Below are 23,702 nucleotides of genomic sequence, written 5' to 3'. Positions count from 1 at the left end.
TCTTCTCTCCATTCAGCAACCACATCTCTCCCCTCCCTATTGTCATTAGTGCTTAGCCTGGTGCCTTAAAACGGCTCCATAAACACTGGACCACCTAATTAGACCTGTTATTCCTGTGACTGGAGACATCCTGAGTTCAAGGAACCTTTTCCTCAGGATGTGCTACCCAGTGCCTCGGTTCCCATTTGATTACAGGCGCACTGTAACGGTATCTTCCAGAATGTAAAACGATGCAACAATAGAACCCACATACCTTTGTTTTCATATGCTATTTGTAATCTCTTTGTAAACAGATTGTTTTTTTGCATTCTGTGGAGGGTATACAGATATTCACTGTCAAATCTTTCAATTTTTGTTTATGTTTGAAAAATTTCACAACAAATGTTGGCAAAATTTAAAAGATGAATCACCACCATCTGGGGTGGCTCAGTGGTTGAGCATCAACCCATGAACTAAGAGGTCACAGTTTGATTCCCGGTCAGGGCACATGCTCGGGTTGTGGGCTCAATCCCCGATCATACAGGAGGCAGCGATCAAAGTTTCTCTCTCATCCATGCTTCTATCTCTCTACCCTTCTCCCTTCCTCTCTCTCTAAAATCAATAAAAACACATTTAAAATACAAGATGAATCACAACTTGGGATTTGCTTCCTCAAAAAGGTGTGGAAATAAATCACAATATTTGCAGGAGTCGACATGGAAGAAGCCAAGAATTCATTCTGGAATAGTAAGCGAAAAGCACTTAGGTAAGAGTTCGGTAAAACATGTTTGCTGCCCAGTAGGAAAAAGCATGTACCATAGTTGACCTTAGGGAATCATGGAAATAAATTCCTCATTCCAGGGAAATGTTCTGGTGACACATTTTATTTTTGTAGTGTTAACAGGGCTATCCCGGTTGTCTCTGTGGTTTCAGTGATGTAAGGTGGCACTTCAGAGGTTTCGATTCTGAGCTCAGCTTCCTATGAGCCATGCCGAAAGCACCAGAAGGACCGTGAAAATGTGACGCCCAATGAGGGAGACAGAGATCAAGGGCATGAGAGTGAGCAAGCATTTCTACTCCCCTGAAAACAAAGGATGACCCATTTGCTTCAGAAAAGAGTGTCATCCAACACTGAGTGAGAGAAGTACTGTCCTTAGAGGGACAATTGTGATCCTAAAAAGATCCAGCCGAAAGGAAACAAAATAACACTAATGAAAGGCGATATTACAATAGCCAGGACACCTTAACCTTATAAGTCATGAGTAATGTGACATTACTCACTACTACTTGTTCCTAAATATGGCCCAAAAAATAAAAATAAAAACAATCAATTAACCAAGATGTGAAAACAACCCAAGTGTCTTCCATTGATGGATGAGTGGCTAAAGAAAATGTGGCATATACACAGTGGAATATTATTCAGTCTTAAGAAAGAAGGAAATCCTGCCACTTGGGACAACATGGAAGAACCTGGAGGACATTATGCTCAGTGCGATAAGCCAGACACAGAAAGACAAACAATGTATGATCTCACTTATATGCAGAATCTAAAATTAGTCAAATTCATAGAAGCAAAGAGCAGAATGGTGGTTGCAAGGCTTTGGGGGAGCGGGGAGGGAGAAATAGGAAGATGTTGGTCAAAGGGTACAAAGTTTTAGTTATGCAAGATGAGTGAGTTCTGGAGATATAATGTACAGCAATGTGAATATAATTAACAATACTGTATTACAGACTTGAAATTTGCTAACATGGTAGATCTTAAGTGTTCTCACAATTAAAAGGAAAGAAGGAAGGAAGGAAGGAAGGAAGGAAGGAAGGAAGGAAGGAAGGAAGGAAGGAAGGAAGGAAGGAAGGTGAGGTGATGGATATGTTAATTAGCTTGATTGTGGTGATATTTCACAATATATCAAATCATGATGTACAACTTAAATATATACAATTTCTATTTGTCAATTACATCTGAATACAGTTTAAAAAGAAAAAAACAACAATAAACTACTTATTTGGGGTTAGGGTCATAAAGGGAGTATATACTGTATAATATACCTTCCTTTATATCTACACATATTTAAAAAGTATATGAGACTTACAAATATGAGTCTCAAATTATTTTCATATTTCCCTTGGCTACAACCTTGCAGTTCGTCAAATAAAATGTGAAAGATAACTAGATTTGCTACTTCTGTGGCCGGTACCAACTCCACCTCTCACCCTTTCCTCCATGCTAAGGCTAATATATATCCTGGAAATGAACGTATTTATGTCTTGCATACTCTGGTAGGGAGAACAAAATTTAAGTGGATAGGGAAAAAGAAAAAACAAGCTCTCTGTTCCAGGACCTGTCTCATTATACATAATTTAAGCACTGAAGAGTTGTTTAATTTTAAACAACTTTTATAACACTCTATAAAAAGAGAAACATCACATCTTGTATGTGCTTATCCTCAGCTGACATTTTTTCCAACCTATTTGGACACATTTGTGCCCACTTAAGCAGTCACTCTGGATTGGCTGCTCAGAATTTAATTCTGCCTGATTCATTTCACCAATGGTCTGGAAATACAGTGAGGCAATAAGGCACGTCTGTTCCGGGCAACCAACCAAGAGACCACCCCCTCCCTGGCCAGACCACGCTGCTCCTGGGTAGGGGTATCTCAACCCTGCCCAGGGCTTTGATCTGTTTTCAGTTTTTAAATGCTCCCTGTTGCCTAGTGGGGAGCTAAGCGACTTTGCTTCAATAGACATTATGTCACCCCCTCAGCCCTTATGTAAACAGAATGTCTAACACCTTCACCATGTAAGCCAAGCCAGCCGGCCTGAAGTAGAGGCTGACAAGATAAGTATTTTGCGTCGGCACCTGCAGGAGGAGTCGTGCCTCCTCGCATGCAAGCTTTCTGCGCGGCACAACCAGGGCATTTAAATTTACACTTGCAGCGCTCCTTTCTGACTCCTATTAATACTTATTAAAGTCATCATGACATCAGATAGAGGGAAAATAGTATTTCTTCTTCCGAGGCCTTCTTTTCCTAAACCATCTAGAGAGTCACAGAACATAAAACCCTGAAAGGAGAAGGCAATGTCTCTTTTTACAACCACTGCGGCGAATGGAAGTTAATAAGCATTCCTCATACCTGCACAGTGTTTCACAACTTATAATTCTCTCATTGAAATGCTTGATGGTATTAATGATGAGACCAAGAAGCCAACACACAAATTTTATTTTATTTTCGAGAAACTGAGTATCAACTAAATAAGGCACCATGGTAGGTTTTGGGGAAGGGGGAGGTGTCATGATAAGCAAAGCACTACATGATAGAGAAGCAGAGAAGTCGGTGTTGAAGGTGATGGTCCCGAATCCACACAGCTGCTGGGTGGCAGAGCCAACACTGGAACTCAAAGCTCCCAACTCCTTCCTCTAAGCCTCATGAGCTCGTCTGCACACTCCATCTGAAATGAGAATGCCACTCTGCTGTTCTGCTCTAGGGAAAGTCATGAGGCCCCAGGGTTCTCCCGAAGAGTCACGGCACCTGGTAAGCAAATTTCAGAAAGGCTTCCTTGATAAGATGGCCTTTGAGCTGGGGTTTAAAGAGCAGATAGAACTGAGAACGTGAGAGTGGGCAATTGCACAATGTAATGGGAGAAATCATGAGAGAAGGCCAGAAGTAGGAAATCATGGAGCAGAGTTAGTTGGCTCAATGATATGTATACAAAGAGGAGTGGAGGAGCTGAAATTGAAAGGGCGTGGAAGTTGGATGGCATCTTGGCTTTATTCAATAGGCCATAAGGATCCAATGAAGGTGATGGACGAGGGATAACAGATCACATCTGTGCTACAGAAAATGGATCTGGTGTTGATGCAAGGGCAGACTGGCAGTAGAGGAGATCGGCATAGAAGCCAAGGCCAAGATCATAAAGCCCTCATCTATGAAACCTAGGGAGGAGATAGAGAAAAAAAGATGGGAATGATTGATTGGATATGGGTGTGAGGGCAGAAATTGAGGCTGAACCTGAGTAACTAGCACCCTGGTTCTCAAACCTTAGTTACCACTCTCATCTCCAAGTGCTTTTGTTAAAATGGAGATTGCCCACACCAGATCCCGTTGGGACGAGTCCAAGAAGCTGCATGTGAATAAGTAGGCTAGGTCTGTGCTAATCAACAAACTCTGAAGCTGCCAGCAATGAAATAAGTCCAGAAACAGAGGCCACCTTTACAGTGTTGCAGCAATTTGACTGATAATTTTATATCAATGGAATCTAATAATTAAACACTGAGGCTTGATTTCATGTGCACTTTGTGTGTTTTTTTCCATTTCACTTTTCTAGCAATTCATTTTTAGTGAATTTTACAGAAGTATGGGTCCACAGAAATTAAAATTCTTGCACAAAGACAGTTTGAGAAGCACTGCACTCCTTGTATGAATACATGGGTTAGTAAAAGAGAGGAAAACGTATGTTCAGAACTGAGAGACCTCCCTGTAGTGGACATCTGGCCTCCTGAATACACCAGCTGCTGGCTTCCCCACCACCATGGTCCACTCTGCCATAAGCAGACCACCGAGCCTCCACAGCAGTTCACCTGAAAGCCTGGACCTGCCCATCACCATGCCCTGTGGCTGCATATTATCTCTTCACTCTTGTGCTGGACATGCTCCCTCGCCCCAAACCCATGGCTATCTCAGCTCCACATATAGGTCTAGTGCCTCATGCCAAACCATCTGAATTGCTTTGCTGTTTTTTAGGAAATATACCAAAACTCAGCAGCAGTCTGTGGGATAGAAAGAAAAAAAAACTAAAAGTAAGCAAACAGCATTATAGAAGCTAAGGAGAGAATTTCTTAGAAAGACTGTACAGCCTGGGGAAAAGGAATATCAAAGCCATTAAGCCTTGCAAAGAGGAGGAGGAAGACTCAGGACACAGCCATCCATTGCTTCTGATAGAAGAATTTCAGCAGAGTGATGCAGACAGGGGTAGGACAGCAAGGAGAGAGGATGGAGTGGGTGGAAAGGAGAAACCAGCTCCCCTGAATGAACTTCACAAAACTGTTTTATTATGTGATTGGGTGTTATTTGGAATAGTAACACTACTCTAAATAATAATTTTCTCCAAAAATCTCCCCTATCTTACTATCCACTGATAGTTAATGTAAACTGGCAGCTATAGAAGTCTCACTTTTTGCATTGCTGATAATCCTTCCTATATAATAAAACGCTAATATGCAAATAGACCGAACAGTGGAACAACCGAACAACCGGTCGCTATAACGTGCGCTGACCACCAGGGGGCGTGTGTGGAACATGGCGGGCGTTGATTGCAGCAGGATGGTGGAGCAGGTGAGTGGGGGTGCCAGACCAAGGCAGGGCGCCGGTTACTGTCATCGGGGTAAGCCTCTGGTGGTTACTGAAAATTCTTTGCTCCCATGTGCTGCAGTCCCGCCTGCCGCTCACACCCACTGCCAGCACCAGCCCTGCTCGCACCTGCTGCTGGTGCCTGGTGCTGGTCCTGATCACTCGGTGCCATCAGCGAGTGCGAGTGGCTGCTGCCAGCCCTGATCACCCCTGAGGGCTTCTCCACCTCTCCGTGCTCCTGAGGGGCGATCGGGGCAACAGCCGCCGCTCACACCCGCTGACGGCGTGAGCCCCACTCGCATCCACTGCTGGTGCTGGTCCCAGTCGTTCCGCGCTATCAGCAGATGTGAGCGGGGCTGGTGCCGTCAGCGTGTGGGAGTGGTGGCGGCAGGAGAGGAACTGCCAGCAAACAGGGGCCCAGGGCCGCAACAGGAGGGGCCAGGCGGGGGCGTGGAGGATGGGCTGAGAGCCACCCCTGTGCCCATCACAGCCTTGCGGCCCACAGTTTCTTTTAAGGTGCACAAATTCTTGCAGTGGGCCCCTAGTCTATATATATATAAAACCCTATATGCAAATAGACCAAATGGCGGAACAAACGAACAACTGAACAACTGGTCGCTATGATGTACGCTGACCACCAGGGGTGCGTGCAGAACATGGCGGCATTGGCTGCAGCAGGATGGTGGAGCAGGTGAGCGGGGGCACCAGACCAAGGCAGGGCACCAGTCGCTGTCATTGGGGCGAGCCTCTGGTCGTTACTGAAAAGTCTTTGCTCCCGGGTGCCTTGCTCCCACCGGGCCCTCACACCTGCTGCTGGCACTGGCCCCTCTTGCACCCACTGCCGGTGCCTGGTGCCAGCCCCGATTGCTTGGTGCCATCAGCAGGTGTGAGCGGCAGCTGCTGGCCCCGATCGCCCCTGAGGGCTTCTCCACCTCCCCCTGCTCCTGAGGGGTGATCGGGGCAGCAGCCGCCGCTTGCACCCGCTGACGGCGCCAGCCCCATTCGCACCCACTGCTGGCGCCAGCCCCAATCTCTCCGCACCGTCAGCAGGTGAGAGCGGGGCTGGTGCTATCAGTGCGTGGGAGCGGTGGTGGCAGGAGCCGGGCTGCCGGCAGACAGGGGACCAGGGGGCTGCGGCAGGAGGGGCCAGGCAAGGACACAGAGGATGGGCCAAGACCCGCCCCTGTGCCCACCGCAGCCTCGCGGCCCACAGTTCCTTTCAAAGTACACGAATTCGTGCACTGGGCCCCTGGTCTATATATATAAAAGCCTAAGTGACCGTCTGACCAATCGGTAGCTATGACATGCAATGACCACCAGGGGGCAGATGCTCAATGCAGGAGCTGCCGAGCAACAGCAACTTTACAGAGTGCCCTCTTGCACTCCAGGACCCCTTGGGGGATGTCGGACTGCTGGTTTTGGCCCGATCCCCACAGGCCAGGCCAAGGGACCCCACCTGCCGGAGGGACCCCACTCACTCCACAGATGCCCTTCAAGCCCTGGTGCCACCCCCCAGTTGCAGCTGGCTGGGGAGGGACCACAGGAGGTTGGCTCCAGGGCATGTCTGGCCCATCTCGCCCAGTCCCACTCCGCCGGCCACCTTATAATTACTTTTCTTTCAATGTGCACAAATCCGTGCACCGGGCCTCTAGTACAGAGTAAGTGACATCAGTCATTCTTTAAGGCAAAGGCCATAAAAATATGCAATACTTATGTTTTCTTGCAAAAAAAAAAAAGCAAAACATTCAGAGAAGGATAAGCACAGGGGGGAAAGTTGAGGGTAAATTGGAGTCTAGCTTCACACACTTTTGGATTTGTGCCCTACCTAAATTGCCAGAATTTAAAACAGAAACATAGGAAAGCACCTTTGCAATTTTTCCAGAAGGATCGTATCTTTTAAACTTGGGTACTACAAGATGCCAATAGGATCACGAACAACCCCAAAATGCCCAGATGCTTGATCTAAAAATTAGAAAATATATCTGCCTACTTTCATTCTTATTTCCTAAAATAAATATGGGAGGCGAGTCCAGGATAAAGGCCAGTCATTACTGCAAAGAGCAGGCTTGAGCAGAGTTCGCTGATCCAAGAGAATCATTCACAAACATCTTCAGCTAATTCCCTTCTTAAAGAAGTTTAACATGTATAAGATAAAGGTGTGAAGAGCAATGGCATCGATGAAAGATGGGAATTTTTGCTGCACTTCCTGTGTGTTAGGACTGATTTTTTCATTCCCTGACTTGGACAACTGTTTAAAAGAATAGCTCTGGATATGTTCACTCACTTGACTGTGGTGATGGTTCCACAGGTACAGATACATGTTAAAGCGTATTAAGCTGTACACTTTATTTTTTCCCCTCATGTTGTAGGTCAATTACACCTGGAGAAAGCTGTTTAAAAAAACCATCACTCAGAGATACACCACAGCGAACACTCCTAGAACCAATTTCTGAGCATCCTCCAGTCTGGGGTTTCTCTACGGTGTTCCAGGGGATTGACAGGCTGGAGCAATCAGGGTCCCACCAAGAAAAGAGAAAGCCCTGCAAGTGTTCACAGCGGAGGGAATTGAACACAGGGAGCGGGTGGCAGAGCAGTGGGAGAGCTAGGCGGCCAACCAGGTCTTTTAACCTGACCCACAGATTAACAACAGCAGGAAGCCCCTTCCACCAGCAGGAAGGAGGGAGAGCCCGGGCCACAGCGGAAGGTGGAACAGGGTGGTCCTTCCAGGGAGAGCTGGAGCCACAGAAGCGCAGAAGCAGCTGGAAATGCAGCCTCCTGGGGAAGGGTCAGGAGTGGATCTGGGGGCAGAGAGGCCTGGGTCTGACACAGGGTGTTTCAGAAGAAAGGGGTTACACAGTAAAAGTTTTAAAAAAAACAACACACGATTAAAACAAGCTAGGAAACTTCTTTACCACAGGGCTTGTCAGGGCTTTAATATGCTAATAGACTTGTAAATCTCAAAAAGAGGAACATAACACCAAGTGCTTCTGTGATCTTCTTTTATGGAGCATGTTGGAGAGGTAGTGTTCCATGAAACACTTTTGGAAAATGCAATACTCACATTTTACAGACAAGGAAATTTGGTTAAGTGGCTTGAACAAGATATTATAAAAACAGATAATAACTGAGACTAGAGGCTAGACTCAAGCTTCCTGAATCTTAACCAAGAGTTCTTTCCCCAACTCTGTAATAGGCCTTAGGCACTTCCTAGCTCCATCAGGGAAACCAGGTACTTAACCATTCTAGTGCATAAGGAGTCATTTTGCTGGTATAAACTACCAGCTCCGTGGAATGAGCACAGTCTGTTTGTTAAATTAAGGACAACCAAGGCCCTATGGCAAAAGGACAAATGCAAAAGAGGTAATAAAGGCCACGGAGTTGCCCAGTTTATTCATGGGAAGAAACAAAGAGAAAAGGGGAGGGAAAAACAAGAGTCAAAGAAGGAAACGAACCTCCACTGAGGATCACCTGCACCCCTGCAGCGATGCCGGCGTCCACAGCTCCTCCTGACTGCACATGTGCGAGCAGAGCAACGGGGTCAAACAACCTCAGCTGTGTAGATGCAATGACCAAGGTGACAGATTTGTGGGACTAATTCCCTACGCCAGTGGTAAGGGATCCTGCCCTACATAAACCCTATAAAAACACCCAGGCCTGCTCCATGGCCCTCTGGGAGATCACAGCTCTCCCAAGTATCTTCAGCTGAAGCACCTGTGTCCTCCTCCTCACTCTTACCCTCCAATTCACTTTGGGCTCAGGTAACTACCCCTCCTGCCAGAGAGGTGGTTAACCACCGCAAGTACCAAGTCAGATGTTAGGAAACAAAGCTGCATTCCTCAGGCCCACTGAAACTGCCACCGCCCCAAGCTCTTCCCTCTTTTTTGAGGTTTCATCTTTGCAGGGGGTAGGGGATGATAAGCGTTGCCCTAAGTTATTTAACTGAAATTCAGTGAGAAAATACTCCAATAAACCGGATAGCTGACAGGGAGAATCCTTGAAATGTCTCACGTGTACAGTATTCGTAAAGAAATGCTCACAAGTTCCCCAATTACCTCAAATGCATTGTGAGCTACTGGTTCAATAGCACTCTTTGGAGCTACCATGTTACTTGTTTATATTGGAGCATTTTCTCATTTATTTACCATTAATCTGTGTAGCCCTTTTTCATAGAAAACAGCTCAAAGCAAATGAGTCTAATCTACATGTCACTCTGGATTTATGAAGTCTCTATTAATTTAGTTTTAATCTGATCTTTTAAAGTCTCCTGATCCTGCCTTTAGGGCCAGTAAAAGTTATTTTTGTGAGTTTCACAATCCAAAACTCACACAAAGTTTTAATATGCATTTTCATAGGGGAAAGAAAACTATTTAACCCCTCCCTTACCACCCCCACCCCCAAATTTCAATAATTTACAAGCACAGAATTCCTATAATTCTTATTCATTCTTCAGGCTTCTTTTAACCCCCCAAATCCTGCCGAGCATGGATCAAACAGGGCACAAGCCAGGGAGAAATTTAATCGCTCATATCTCTGCTTGAGGGATTGTCTAGGTGCTATGGTGACAGACACCTCACGGAAAGTATGTGGAAGAAAAAAAGATTTTTAAACTCCTAGGAGGAAAGGAGGGAGGGAGGGTGAGAGAGAGAGGGAGGGAGGGAAGGAGGGAGGGAGGGAGCGAGAGAGATTGATTTCTAATGGACTTGGTGTCAACAAGGAGAAGAGAAGCACAACGCAAGGCGTACGTATTCAATCAAAATTACTTAGTTATACATCAGGAGGTAAAACACCAGAAACAAAATATTATCCAACAAAGGTATTTTATTTCTATTCCCCCAAATTTTGAATTTTAAGGTTTGTATTGATTTGTTTTTCTGGTTAAAGGTGCAGCTTCTCCACAGAGGATTTTTAGGCAGTGAAACTACTTGCATACTGTAATGTCGGGAACATGTCATTATACATTTGTCCAAATCCATAGAATCCCCACACCAAGAGTGAGCTGTAACATAAACTATGGGCTTTGGGTGATGATGACACATTAATGTAGATTCATCCATTGTAACAAAAGTACCACTCGGGGTGAGGATGTTGCTAGGGAGTGAGGCTCTTGGTTTCAGGGCAGGCAGTCTATGGGAAATGGCTGTGCCTTCCACTCAATTTTGCTGCAGACCTAAAACTGTTCTAGTAAAAAAAAAAAAAAAAAAAATTAAAGCACAGCTTCTCTTTTATTAATCTATTCTGATATGGCTGTTCAAAAAAAATCTAAAAAAAAAAAGGCAATTCAAACTTTTAGTGCTTAATTTTATAGTTTACAAAACTCTGTTTTTAGAATGATGTATTTAAATGTAATTCATAGATTGTTGTGTTTTTTTAAGGGAGAGAAATAACTGGTCTCAGAGATTAAGCCAAGCCAATTATAAAAATCTCCAGGCCTAATCAGCACATAAAATGGCTCACACCAATGATATGGTTAGTTCATGCTCTGTTGATACACAAATCAGAATTTTTTGCCATGTTCATGTACAGGAAACCAACAAGACTGTAAACACAGGAACAACAATCAACAAACGCAGATGTTTAAGGCTGGAAGTCACATTCTGGACAAGGTGAAAAGGGTAAGTGGCAGAAGAGTCATCGTAAGGACGGTGGCGGATATCAGAGGTCAGAGGTCAGCGTGGAGAGGGCACGGGCTCTGCTTGGGGCACTGTTCGCTGCCTGCTGTGAAGCCTGCACTCCTCCCCCACCCCGCAGGGCTCCCGATGATGAGAAAACAATCTGAACATAAGAACACCAGCACTGTGGAGCAAGGATGTTTCAGGCCGAGGACAATCCCAATCTATCCAGCAGGATCGGTAATCAAGGGCGTGTGCCCATGAACCTGAAAGTCAGGAAGGCTCTCCCACTCAGAACCAGAACCTCATTCTGCAAAAATGTTTGAAGGGGAGTCTTCAACCCAGTCATCTGGGTCTGGGTTAGAGATAACAAGACCATGGGGACCTATCAAGGAATGACCTGATGTAATTTAGATATCATCTCTATTATGGACCCAATCTCTTTAATAATAGATGTGGGAAGGGCAGGAAGAGAATCGGTGCCTGCGGACATCAGAGGAACAATGCCACTCAGAGCAACGTGGTTTTCAACTCACTTTCAGAGCAGAAAACAATTCTCTGGGGTCAACAGTCCTTCCACATACTAAACAAGGGGATATTTATAGATATGCATAGCTTTTTCTTTTTTAAAAGCAGAGTTCTGGAAGAGAATGCTCTCCACTAATAGAAAGATATTTGGTCATCCCCAGCTTTTGCCCAAGGCTGGGCTCTTGCATGCTTTTGTTATTTCTCCTAAATTATTCACTTATGTGGACCAACACTCCCGGGCCCTATTCCCCTGATGCATTAGGATCTCTTTCTAGTGGTTGACCTTCAGTGTCAGGATATAACAGCAGTGAAGAGGGACTGATCCTGAATAAACATAACACATTGAACTGCAAACAGAGATTAGATGACATGCAAGAACCTTGAAAGCTCTAATTTCTATGATCTATGAATAATGCAAATTGACCAATAATTTCAAACTTCCTACCAATGACAGAGAAAGCACAACATAAGAATGAGTTGTCTCGCCCCAGAGGTGTGGCTCAGTTGGTTGAGCATAGTCCCATGTACCAAGAGGTCACTGGTTCAATTCCTGGTCAGGGCACCTGCCCAGGTTGTGAGCTCAATCCCCGGTGGGGAGTGTGCGGGAGGCAGCTGATCAATATTTCTCTCTCATAGATGTTTCTCTCTCTCCCTTCCTCTCTCTGTAAAATCAATAAAAATATATATTTTTAAAAAAGAATGGTGGGCAGGTTTCCCCAGAAAAACAATGTTAAGGAAAGTAGCTGTGACCCCAGCCAGTTCTAGAGTCTAACTTTATCCATAAAGGTGCTGAAATACCATATATTTACTGTGCGGAGGGAAATGTAGAGGACAATAATTTCAAAATACTACTAATCAAACAAAAAGAAATCCATCAACTTCAGTGAACTACAGTGCCATGTGTTTCTAATGCTGGTGGTAAAAGAGTAGCAGGTATAACTCTGAGGTTCTGAGAATTTCTGGCATTCTCAAACACTTTAGACGTGAACAGCCCTGGTTCTTTAGTAACTCAAATTTTTTTACTAAAACAGGAATGCTTTTCCTGCGCTTTGATACAACGTCACCAGTTCCATATATTCCTGGAGAGACTGGGGCCATTTTCTGGTTCTCAAGTTTCCAGAGGGCAAGCGTTGGGAAAGAGATGGGAGCCAGGGTGTGGAAGAAGAGGTGAAGAGGTTATGAGAGGACAAAACATGTCTGAATAAAAGCAACTTCACTGTCATGATGAAAACAGAGAAAGGACTACAGAATGCACTAGCTCTTCAAGGGGAACACAAAGGTAGAGAAGACGGCAGCTGTCCCCCATACCAACAACCCCTGGGTAACCCGGCTGGTGGCTGGGCTGAGCAATGGTCTCAGGAAGGATAGGACAGAAAGGTTAATGTGTAATAGCTGTGTCTACATACATGGGACCTTGCAAACTGTTCATGTCTTAGGGAGCTTCTATACTGATTTCTACTCCTTTTACTCAGATTCTTATGGAAGCTTCTAATCGGGAACACAATTATCTGATTAAAATATTGTCTACTTTCCTTCCCACTGCTGGAAGTGCCCAAGGTGATGTCACTAAAATTCAGACAAGAGGATTGGGAGGCAGTTGAGGCGATGGGGGGGGGGGCGGGGGGGGCATAATAAGATTCAAAATTTTTAAATTAAGAAAAAAACTGTAACTGGTTTATATTAAAATAAGCACTCCATGGACTAATTTATTTTTAAATACAGATTGGGAAGCAGAAAGTGGATGATTGACTTGTGAAAAGATTGCAGAAAGCTGGTTAAATATCCAAGAACCAAGAAATATTACCCTCTTCATTTTTCTTTTCTAACTCAGCTTTTCAACAGATAAGGGGGAGGCAAAAATAACAGAGCCATTATCTTTAAGAGTTTGCTATACTACCTTTGATATTCAATGTTCACCCACCTACACACTCCCCCCCCCCCAAATTCAAGTAAAATATTAATGTGAAACCCAACATTTAAAGTAGCTAGACCCTGGTTTCGGGCTCGATCTCCAGTGTGGGGCGTGCAGGAGGCAGCCAATCAATGATTCTCTCTCATCATTTATGTTTCCATCTCTTCCTCTCCCTTCCTCTCTGAAATCAATAAAAATATACAAAATAAATAAATAAAGTAGCTAAACTCTGGACACACAGTGATGAGACAGAATTATTACATGCTGAGTCAGGTGCTGAGCCTTAGGGTTTTTTTTCCTTTTACACACTTTGTTATACCACTGAGAATCCTTTTGTCTGTGCAAATCAGAGGTAAGCTTTTAAGTAGAGGAACTGAGCATGATTCAGCATATTTAAAAAGGATTTATACCCATTCTTAGAAGGACAACCAGAGGAAACACCATCTGAGGTCTAAACAATGATATCTGCTTGCCCTTTGATCTGAGTTTAAGAACACTTTGTACAACTTTTTTGTTGAAATACCACTGAATTTCACCATTTACTATTTTAAATCTCTTTAGGAGAAAATCTGCTTTTTTGAACCACACTCTCCAAACTATTTTGGCTGTGAGTAGTTTGCAGGCGTGGGTTCATTTGCTGCTAACAAAAATCTTCCTTCATAAGTACAGGCAGCTTAAATGAAAAATAATTCCACTGATACTATGTTTATGAGAAAAAGACAGTACAGTGTATCTGGTTACACATACAAGTAGGGAGTATTCCCATTTTTCTTCTAATTTATGTTTCCCAAGAGTAATATTGTCAGAAGATTGCCAGTATTTTTAGAATAAGTTTCTTATTACTTGTACTAATACATACTGATTCCCTTTTCTGAGCATAATTTTAGTTTTTTATTTCAATTTATCCTAGCATCTGGAGATCAACATCTCATTAATTCAAAATAAATAAATGAAATAGGAAATGCAGATTTAAAGAAACCTTTGCACTGGTCTCAAATGTAATGCATATTACAAATTAATAATACATATGGGTAACTAATACAAAAGACATCTATTAATAAAGCATTATGATATACATCAAATACCATGAAACCTCAATATCCTAAATGCCTTCACTTACTTGCAGGTATAGCATTCTAAATGATCACCCAGATTAGTGAAATATAAATTTTAAATGGGAAATATGCCCATGTTTTCATCAATTCAATTTTTATAAAGCACCTCTCCTGTGCTCTGCATTATGCACCTCTCATGTGCTCTGCATTATGTTAGGAACTTAGGTTACGATAATAGATAAGCCTGGTTGCCTTTTGAGGCTGATATCCTCCAGGGGTGACAAATAAATGAGTAAGCAAATTTCAAAAGACAAAAATATACTCCTTGTGATAAGTGCAACCAAGGAAATAAACAGGGTGATGGTAAAGAAGTGTGTGTGGGGGGCGGGGGGGGGGGGGGGCGGACAGCACTGATTTCTATGGAGTAGTTAGAGAAGGCTTCTCTCAGAAGGTGAATTTTAAGCTAAGACCTGAAGGATATTTCAGGATATTTCTCCAAGGTCACCAAATTGGCAGGCTTGTTTATTAGGCTGCCAAGACATTTTTAACATTAACATTAGAAAACAAGTAGAAAATGCCATCTGTGGCCCTGATTGAATGCAGGTTCACGAGTACACCAGCTTCTCGGGCACACTCTGCACACCAGCCAGTTACCACTTAGGAGCTTACACACCCCAGCCTACTCAGCCCGAGTGCGTTTGAAACAGTCAGCATAAACAGCAGGAGCTGGTCCAAAGACTAGAGGAACTTATCCTGTTGATTCATACTTCCTGATAGCCACTCTAGCTAACAAGGATCAGGGTTTTCAAGTGTGTCTCATGAGTAAATTATTCCTCAGCCTCAAGGGAAAATTATGTTTACAACTATATAACACTTTCCCTTATAACTTATCTAACTCAGTGGATATAAGAGTACTTTAAAACACGGAGCTGTGACATGGATTTTTCTGTAGATTCTTTAATAGACTAATCATGTAATGCAGCTAACATGCCATTGACACAGATTAGGAAATCTGTGGAATTCTCCCAGCATCCTTAGAGAATCCACATTGCTAAGCAATTACTTTCTTCAACAGAACTGTCCTGCTCAGAGCCATTTTAGCCTCTCATTATGAAATCCCCATTCTTACTGCTAAATGGATTAAGATGAAATAGAATTGTTTGACTGGCAGGGGCATGGCTTTGTGACTTGAATTCCACTTATCTGGAGAGGGTTTTCTCCTCTAAGTACCCAGGAGTAGTCCAGATCTGGACCTATGATTAGTAGTTATAACTTGCAGTCAGAAAGCCCAGGGGTTCGATAGGAGGGGCTTGGGGCAAAGTTCCCTACCCAGGAATCTCTTTCAGTTCTATATCAGCTGTGGTGGGGGTGGAGGGTGAAGTTAACACTAGCATTGTTGCATTCTCTTGGAACTTTAAAATTTTCAGTGGTATTTTTTTTTAATCTTTAGCACTCCTTTATGAAAAATGAAAGCATCCCTAGGGAGATACTATGTTAAACCATCAAACTTTAGCAGGATTAGTTGGCAACCAAGATCAGCAGTGTGACTCAGAAGCAATGTGTACCTGTAGACCAGGAAAGGTCAGAAAAGCAAGGGAGGAGGAGAATTTCAGAGGTCATTAAACACAGTAGATGTCATCATACTTTACAAACTTGCCTCAGGCCAACTCTCACAATTTCAAATACCATCTAAGAGGCAGTGGCTCCCAAACTTTGGAATCACCTGGGGATCTTTAAAAATGCTAATACCTGGCTTCCACCACACGCATTCAGATTTAATTGACTTGAGTCCCTCCTGGGCATCTGGATTTTTTTTAAAAAAAACCAGCTGATTTAAAGGTGTAGCAAATTTGGGAGCTACTAACATAAGGAAGCACTGCTCTTAATCACTTACTGGGATGATTTATTGATTCCCTTCAGACATCAGAAATCTCCTAGGCTAGTGCTTGTTGACCATGGTAGCACATTAGAAAAGTCTAAGGCACATAAAAAAAAAAGACACCAGAGACCACCCTCAAAGACTCTGACTTCATTGCTCCGAGGAGAAGCCCCAGCATGCCTTAGTTCTGTAAGTGTCCTCGGGTGATGCTAATGAGCAGCCAAAATTGACAATCATGGTCCAAGCCCAGGAACTGTTTTCCTGGAGACGACAATGCGATTCTCTGCTTCCACTTGGTCCAGATTGGGACGATCCACAGAGGAAATAAAACATTTCCCCAAGGCTGTCCGGGAAACTTGTGTGTGGGGGGCGGGGGTGGGGGTGGGGGGAGGGGTGGGAGTGGACGGTGAGGGAGAGGGCAAGTGGTGGAATTTACTAAGCCAGAAGAAACAGAGTTGTTAGAATAAGGAATAGCGCTTGTCCTCTGCACCCCCTCCCGAAACTTGGTTGACTGGCAGGAGAATTTCCTTAGAATGCTTCCTGGAAGTAGCTCAACCTTGGATTCGGTTCCAATAAATTGTGAAAAATTCTTGTCCAATCAGAACCCCTGGCACTGCAAGTAGCAAGATTGGCAGGCCTTGAGCCTCCACTCCCTGAGAGATTCTGTTTCATGAATTTCCCAGGAGGATTTCTACACCACTTGGATGCCAATCATTCTGCTTCAGTCTCCCCCCCCCCGCCCCGCCCCCTTCGCCCTCATTCCTCCCTTCTTCCCCCCAAAACTCAGCGGAGTTAAGAATCATCCCATAGATATACTTGTAAACAAATCGCCAAAATATTTTGCATGGTAGTCATTCAAGTAAATAATGCCCTCACATGACGGGCCGAGGTCTTTGACGTGGCTTGGCGACGTGCCTGCTACTTTGGCAAGTAAGCGTCTGCTAACCCACTCCGAGCCCTGCGTCCCACAGGGAAGGAAGTCCGCGGAGACGCACCTCCCCGGCCGCGGCACCCACCTCCCGGGCTGCCACACCCACTCCGGGCGTGGCTACCGCACCCCCAGTTCTCCCCGCGGGGGACGCGCGCCCACCATCCCTTTGTGTACCCTAAGCTGAGTCAGCTTGTGAATGGAGAGGAGCACAGCCTGAAGGCACTGACTGGGGGCGATGGGGGGAGCCTTTACCCCGTTCTCACTTACAGATGAAAAACCTGGGTTGGGGGTGCGGGGAGGCTCTGCGACTCCGCCGGGGTTTGCCACAGAACATTCGTGGCGCAGCCCGATTTAGCCGCCCTTAAATTTCCATTCTGTTGCCTGGCAACCGGTTCAGACCAGCTCAGCGCCCAGCCCCGGCCCCTAACCCGCACCCTTTCTCTGAAAGTTCATCCCTTTGGGGCGTTGGCCGCAGGCGTGTGAGAAAGGTTACTGGATTGGTCTCCCCAGCGGGGCGCAGGATCCAACCCCAAACCCAGGCCGGCCCTTCCGGGCGGGACCGGCGCGCCTTCCGCTGTCCTTTTGGGCACCCTCCTCGGCCACCCTCCTCCCCCAGTTCCGCGGATACAAAGTTCTCAGCTGCTGTCGGATCCCCTAAAAGTCCCGGTGGGAAAACTAACACTCAGCGCGTTAAGGGTGCAAAAATAAATAAATAAAATAAAATAAAAAATTGAAGGGGAAAGAGTGTCGGAGAGCCTTTCTGCTTCCCAGCTGGTTACACTCGGGCCAGACTTTCCTGCCACAGTCCAGTTAACTTGGCCCGAGCCGGGCGCTCTGGGGGAAAGCGCGGAGCGTGCTCCGGGCGCCCGCAACGTCGCGCCTGCGGGGCGCCGCCTCCCGCGGCCGCCGAGTGAGTGCAGCGCGGCCGGGGCGCCCGGGACCGCAGGTGCCGCCCACGGCCGCGCAGGTGGCGGGAGCGCAGCGCGCCCGTCCTCGCGTCCCTGCCTCGCCAGCCCGGACCCGCGCCCCAAGGGCCCCTCCACCCTCTACCCTGCACGGCCCCGCGCCCGGGAAACTGGAAGGTGGGGGGGGGGGGGGAGGTTACCGCACGCGGCCCCAGTTCCTTACCCAGGTTCACAAAGCTCATGACCATGTCCGCGTCGTTGAGGAAGGCGCTGTCCTGCGCGCTGGCCAGTGGGGACGTGCCGCTGCCGCCAAGTCCCGGAGCCAGAAGGCCCTTGCGGTTGACGGGGTGCGCAGCTCCGGGGGGCGGCTGCCTGGGCTGGGACGCGCCGGCTCCTCTCCGGGGCCAGGGCTGCCGCCTCTCCTCGCCCGACGGCCAGTCCTCGTCCTCGTCGTTTGACAGGGCGTTGTACAGATCCAGCATGAAGAGGGGCGCGGACTTCAGCCGCCCGGGAGGGGGCTCCCCGCGAGGCTGCTGCTGCGGGAGCGCAGGAGGCGGCGGCTGCTGGAGGCCGTGCAAGGGCCGGGGCCGGTGAGGGAGCCCCAGCACCGACAGGATCTCCTTCTGCATCTCCCGCTTCTCGTGCGTCTTGAGCCGGCGGTAGAGGAAACCCGAGGAGGAGGAGGAGGAGGACGGCGGCGGCGGCTCGGCGTGGCCCGGACTCCCGCCAGCCCCCAGCAGCGCACCCCCGCCGGTGGCGGCGGCGGCCGGCAGGGGCGGCCGCAGCGACGGGGGCCCGCAGCAGCTGCACAGCAGCCCCCACCACCAGCACAGCCACTGCGCCCTCCGCCCCAGCCCCGGCATCCCTGCCCGGCCGGGCTGGCCTCGTGGGCCCCGCGAGGCGTGGAGCAGCGGAGCGAGGCCGGAGCGCGGCCGCTGTGGCCCTTGGCGTGAACCGCCCCCGCCACCTCTCGGCGGGCTCGCTTCCCCTGCCTGGCCCTCAGTCCTTCTCTCTCATGGTCCACTGGGGCGCCCCCAATTGCCCAGGATGCAGGGGAGGCGAAGGGGGCTCGGAGGACCGCACTCCCGCGCTAGGTCTCCAGAAGCGCAAGGTCCGGGCCAGGTGCGTCCGAGTCCCAGCTGCTCTGCAGCCGGCGCCCTTGACCCTGGGCAGGTCACCGCGGGGTCGCTCTCGGGCCTCGCTGCCCGCGCACGTGCGCTGTCCCGCGCCCTCCTGGGTGGCTGAGTGGGCCCCGGGGCGGCGGGGGAGTGGGGCCGCTCACCAGCTGGGGGAAACGCCAGGCAGCATCCCCGCGCACGCTTTCCCGGTGTTGCTCAGCCGCTGTGGAGTTTACCCGGCCGTAGGGCCCGGGCTGCGGCGACAAGGAGTCCGGGGATGCCAATCTTCTCCGCGAGGCTCAACTCCCTTCTCGCTCACAAACTCCTCGCCCCTCCGCCCTCGGGCACTGTCGCTTCCCCTCAAAATCTCCCCGCGCTGCTCGACTCCCCAAGCGGGGGCGTCAAGGATCTTCCTTTCCGTTCAGGGCTCTCCCGGCTGCCCTGCAAACCCCTCTCACGGAAGGGATAGGAGGGAAGGGGACCGATGCACCGAGCAGTGGACGCGGCGTCCGCGACGCAATTCGCAGTCTCCCGCCTCTCGGCGCTGCGCTCTCCGCAGCAGCCAACGTGGGCTCTCTGGTGCGCCTCTCGCTCAGGTACCGCACTCCAGCCCCCGGGACTCCCCGCCCTCCCGGGAAACGGACAGGCGGGCAGCCAATGGAGAGGCTCGTCTCTCCGGTATTTAAATAGGCCCGCCCCCTTCTTTCACCCTCCCTCTCCCCCGAGGCGTCGCCGGGGCGGCGCGTAGGTTTCAAGTACACAGACAATTCTTAGAGGCACCCAGGGAGCCGCGAGGTAGCAAAGGCAAAGGCGTCGTCACTGGTAAGAATGATCTGATCAACACCCCAATGTGAATCACACAAAGCGCCTCAGTTGATGCTTTAACCGAATAAAAGTAAAATCAGCTGTTAAGTCAATGCTGGATTGAGGAAGAACAGAAAAGTGATCGTTTTCCCATTCCTTTCTCAGTTTCTCATATTGATGTATAATATAGGCGTCTAGTGGACACGTGGCTTTCAAAGGCAGCTGCTGCAAGTCAGGACACACCCTTCCAGAAGCTGCTCACAAACTGGCCGTTGAGCAGGCCAAATGTAAGCCAGACCCAGCGTCTGGAAGGTCGAGGGCCAAATATTTTGACTTATCTCTTCATTTGGATTTTGGCTTGGCTTCTTAAGCTAGCACCCAAAAGGAAGAGGCTGTGATCAGATAAAATAATTAAAATGCCACCCACTAGCTTCTTGAAAATGTTTCAATGCTTCTTCGGTTTGTTTGTTAACATTGCATTTTAAAATAGATGCAATATACATTATGCAAGATAAATAAAACTTGAGGCAAGGTGGTAAAGCTAATTCCAGTTCCCACTCTGGACAGTAGATAGAGCCCTGGAAACTCAGATTGAGCATTAGAAAAGATCAAGTATGTAAAACACATGTTCCACTTTCATGGCAGGTACCACCATCTGCCCTTTCAGGATGTAAATTTATTTGTACTTATACTATCCAAGAATGCTCAATAACCTATGGATCCTAGCAAATTCACTTAAAACATTAGGCTCTTTTACCTGGTGAAACATGTGTGGATTAAGAAACAAAAACTGCCATTTGCTGGACCTAGCAGCCTTAGTTCAATAGTCCAAGGCGTTTGAGAGCCAGAATACGGGATTCGTGGACTTAATGAGATCCTGGGGTTTCTGCTGATCAGAGCTTATAAGCATTTTTATCTTATTTCAATGAATCAGTTTTGCAAGCATCTTTACCTCCCACCATCCAATCATCCATTGGGTCACCCTTTCTCCTTCTGTCTTGGCCCAGACACAGTGGTCATTTAGGACAGGCTTTAATATTACAGATGTCCCATAGCCATTGACCTCAGGCAAGACAATTTCAACAGCACTGGAGGCCAGTTTTTAACCATCTGCAGGGATTCTTTTCATCTGAAAAGAGAAGACATCACTACTTAGTCTGGGATGCCAGGACTCTTAGAATTCAAGAGCCTACATCACACCTCTGTCTGTATGGGACTTATTACAAGTAAAAAATTATTGTAGTGCATAAAATCACAGTAGCAAGATTCCTGATCAGAAGGTCTGAAATCTCTAAGTATATGTAGGCTTCCTGCCAAGGTCCTCTTTTCTCAAACTTAGTCACACCTTCTTTTCAAGACTTCTAGTGAGACACAAGCAGAGTAAAAGTAGCTCCAACCTATAAGGGCAGTGGGGAAAGCATTAGAAAAACTGTAAATGCCTGATCATCTAGGTAGGGCTATGCGGTTTAAAACACACCTACATGCACCTTTGGTAAATGCATATATGACCTAGTAGAGAAACACACACACACACACACACACACAGACACATACACACACACAGAGTTTTCCCATTTTCTTAGATACTTGGTAAGAGGTAGATGGGCCTGTATGACATGGGTCTAAAATGGCACGTAGTGGTTTATTTTCAGTTAAACATCTGAGCAGCAACCCTGATTCAGGTCTTCCATGGACTCCCCTTCCCCACCAAGATGGTATCTCCGTTCTTGTATAATGCTAGAAAAGGGGGTGGGGTGGGGCTGATGATGAACACAAGAGCACATAACTCTGTGAAGAGCCAGGAAAAAAATGTGTGAAGTGAATTATGACAATGATCCTAAGGACGATGACATTCAACTGAAGGCCACAAAAGGGTGTGCTCTTCTCATGTCCCCACCACTCCCAGCATGTGCCCGTGACCGGCAGAAAACACTCAGAAACGCCCTTGGTTCCACTGGGGCCCAAGGGGATAAAGAGATGTGGTTCTAAAATTTTAATAACCTCAAAACGGGGACCACTGCTTTTCCAAGCCAATTGGAACTTCAGGTAGATAAGGAACCCCTAACCACCACCTCACGCATGCCCTGCTTCTGTGACCCATTCCCATCACACACCTCACACTCCCCAAAAGTCTTCGGACAGAGAACTGGACAAAGTCCAGCTGTGATTCAGGACAGGTGGCATGAAGGGAGAGAACAGGTCTGGCTCTGGAGTCTGCTGGAATGTGTGAACCAAACCGACTGTAGGAAAAATTAGAGGTAATTTCGCCCCCTGCAGGACACCAAAATATTGTCGCCCCTTCCTCGGCGCTGGACAAGCTTCCTTAAGTTCTCTGTGCTTGTCTCCAAAACATCTGGGTGGAAAGAGGAGGAATTCAGTCAAGAAGCCGGATGTGGGACTCAATCCATATCGCACATCTGGTTGCTTGGCGGATATTTCATGCAGATGGCCGTCAGTTTTCTGGAAATATTGCCTGTCTCACTCCTGCCCCTTTAATGAAAGAGTGAAGAACCCTCACTATAAAGCACAGGTTTGTCCCATGCCTTTGGTGAAAATAGGGGTTAGGGTGAGAATCCTGTACCCAAATGTTCATTAGTGCACAGGGTAATTCACACAACAAATTCTCTAAAGCAGCAGTTATCCTTGTTCCTTTTATATTATGAGGGTTTCTGTTATACCTTTATAACACAGATGACCAAATAATTTGTCTTCAAAAGATGCTGTTTATTAATTTGATATGTTAAATATTCTATATTTTTCTTTCAATTATATTACTAGCAATAAACTGCATTGAAGTCTTTGATTTTATACTAAAACATATCTTGGCCCCTTTCAACAGACTTCCCTGAAGCTGTAAGTAGCTGATATTAGAATTAAGTTAACATGTTTTAGCGACTAGTCTGCTGCTCTTGTGTTGAAAAGCCTGAGGTCTGGTCACCTTGAGTCCTTGGGAAACTCACTTAAAATGACTGCAGTTTTATCTTTAATATTAATGTAAGGAGTTGGGTATTTCTTAATATTAATTTCTAAATATAATATTTTGCTCACATTTTAAAAATATCAATCTGGAGTGGAGTGAAAAGGAAATATGTTAAGCAAATGTTTGTAGAGTATGAGAAATGAAAATTTGAGAGTTAAATAAATATTGCTTCTGAAAGCTACACCTGTAAGACAGCCTTCAAAATACATGCCCCATCCAAAACCCTGTGGTAACATTTACATTCACTCACACTTTCCTTCACTGTCAACCATTCAAAAATGCTGGGCATTCACACTTCAAAATATCATTCGAGCCATCATATTTTCCTACTCGTGAAGGACATCTGGTGGCAAAGTGAAAAACTAATACATAAACCTGTTTCCAGAGGTTTTTTTCCACACTACAACCCATAGAGCGCATCTGTTACTGGTGTGTGCTTCCAACTGCTCACATAAGCTCAGATCTTTATCATCGGAGGGATTCGGCTGTCTATTGAAATGGAGTCTTTAGAAACATCCAGATGATTGGTCTTTACATTTTTCGTTGAATATTGGCATATGAGACTAAGTCTTAATTTTTTTTTTTTTTTTTTTTTTTTTTTTTTTACTGAGCAAAACAATGCTGACACATTTCCATGACCTGCCCTACTGTCCCCGA

At 46.5% G+C, this 23,702-nt stretch overlaps 1 protein-coding gene across 1 annotated transcript in view; it reads right to left on the bottom strand.

Moving 5' to 3' along the window:
- The window catches only part of BMP6 (bone morphogenetic protein 6), a 151,110-nt gene extending 131,241 nt beyond the window's left edge, over nucleotides 1-19,869 (bottom strand). Inside the window, exon 1 of the mRNA XM_079776844.1 lies at nucleotides 18,367-19,869. Coding sequence (XP_079632970.1) covers nucleotides 18,367-19,006 — 640 coding nt within the window. The 5' untranslated portion in view covers nucleotides 19,007-19,869. The remainder of the gene's footprint in view (nucleotides 1-18,366) is intronic.
- Between the last annotated feature and the right edge of the window lie 3,833 nt (nucleotides 19,870-23,702).

This window comes from Cnephaeus nilssonii (assembly GCF_951640355.1).
Source record: "Cnephaeus nilssonii genome assembly, chromosome: 7".
In the NCBI taxonomy this organism is placed as follows: Eukaryota; Metazoa; Chordata; class Mammalia; order Chiroptera; family Vespertilionidae; genus Cnephaeus; species Cnephaeus nilssonii.
Note: the sequence above shows the minus strand (reverse complement) of the source record. Positions and strands in the feature narration are given on the sequence as shown.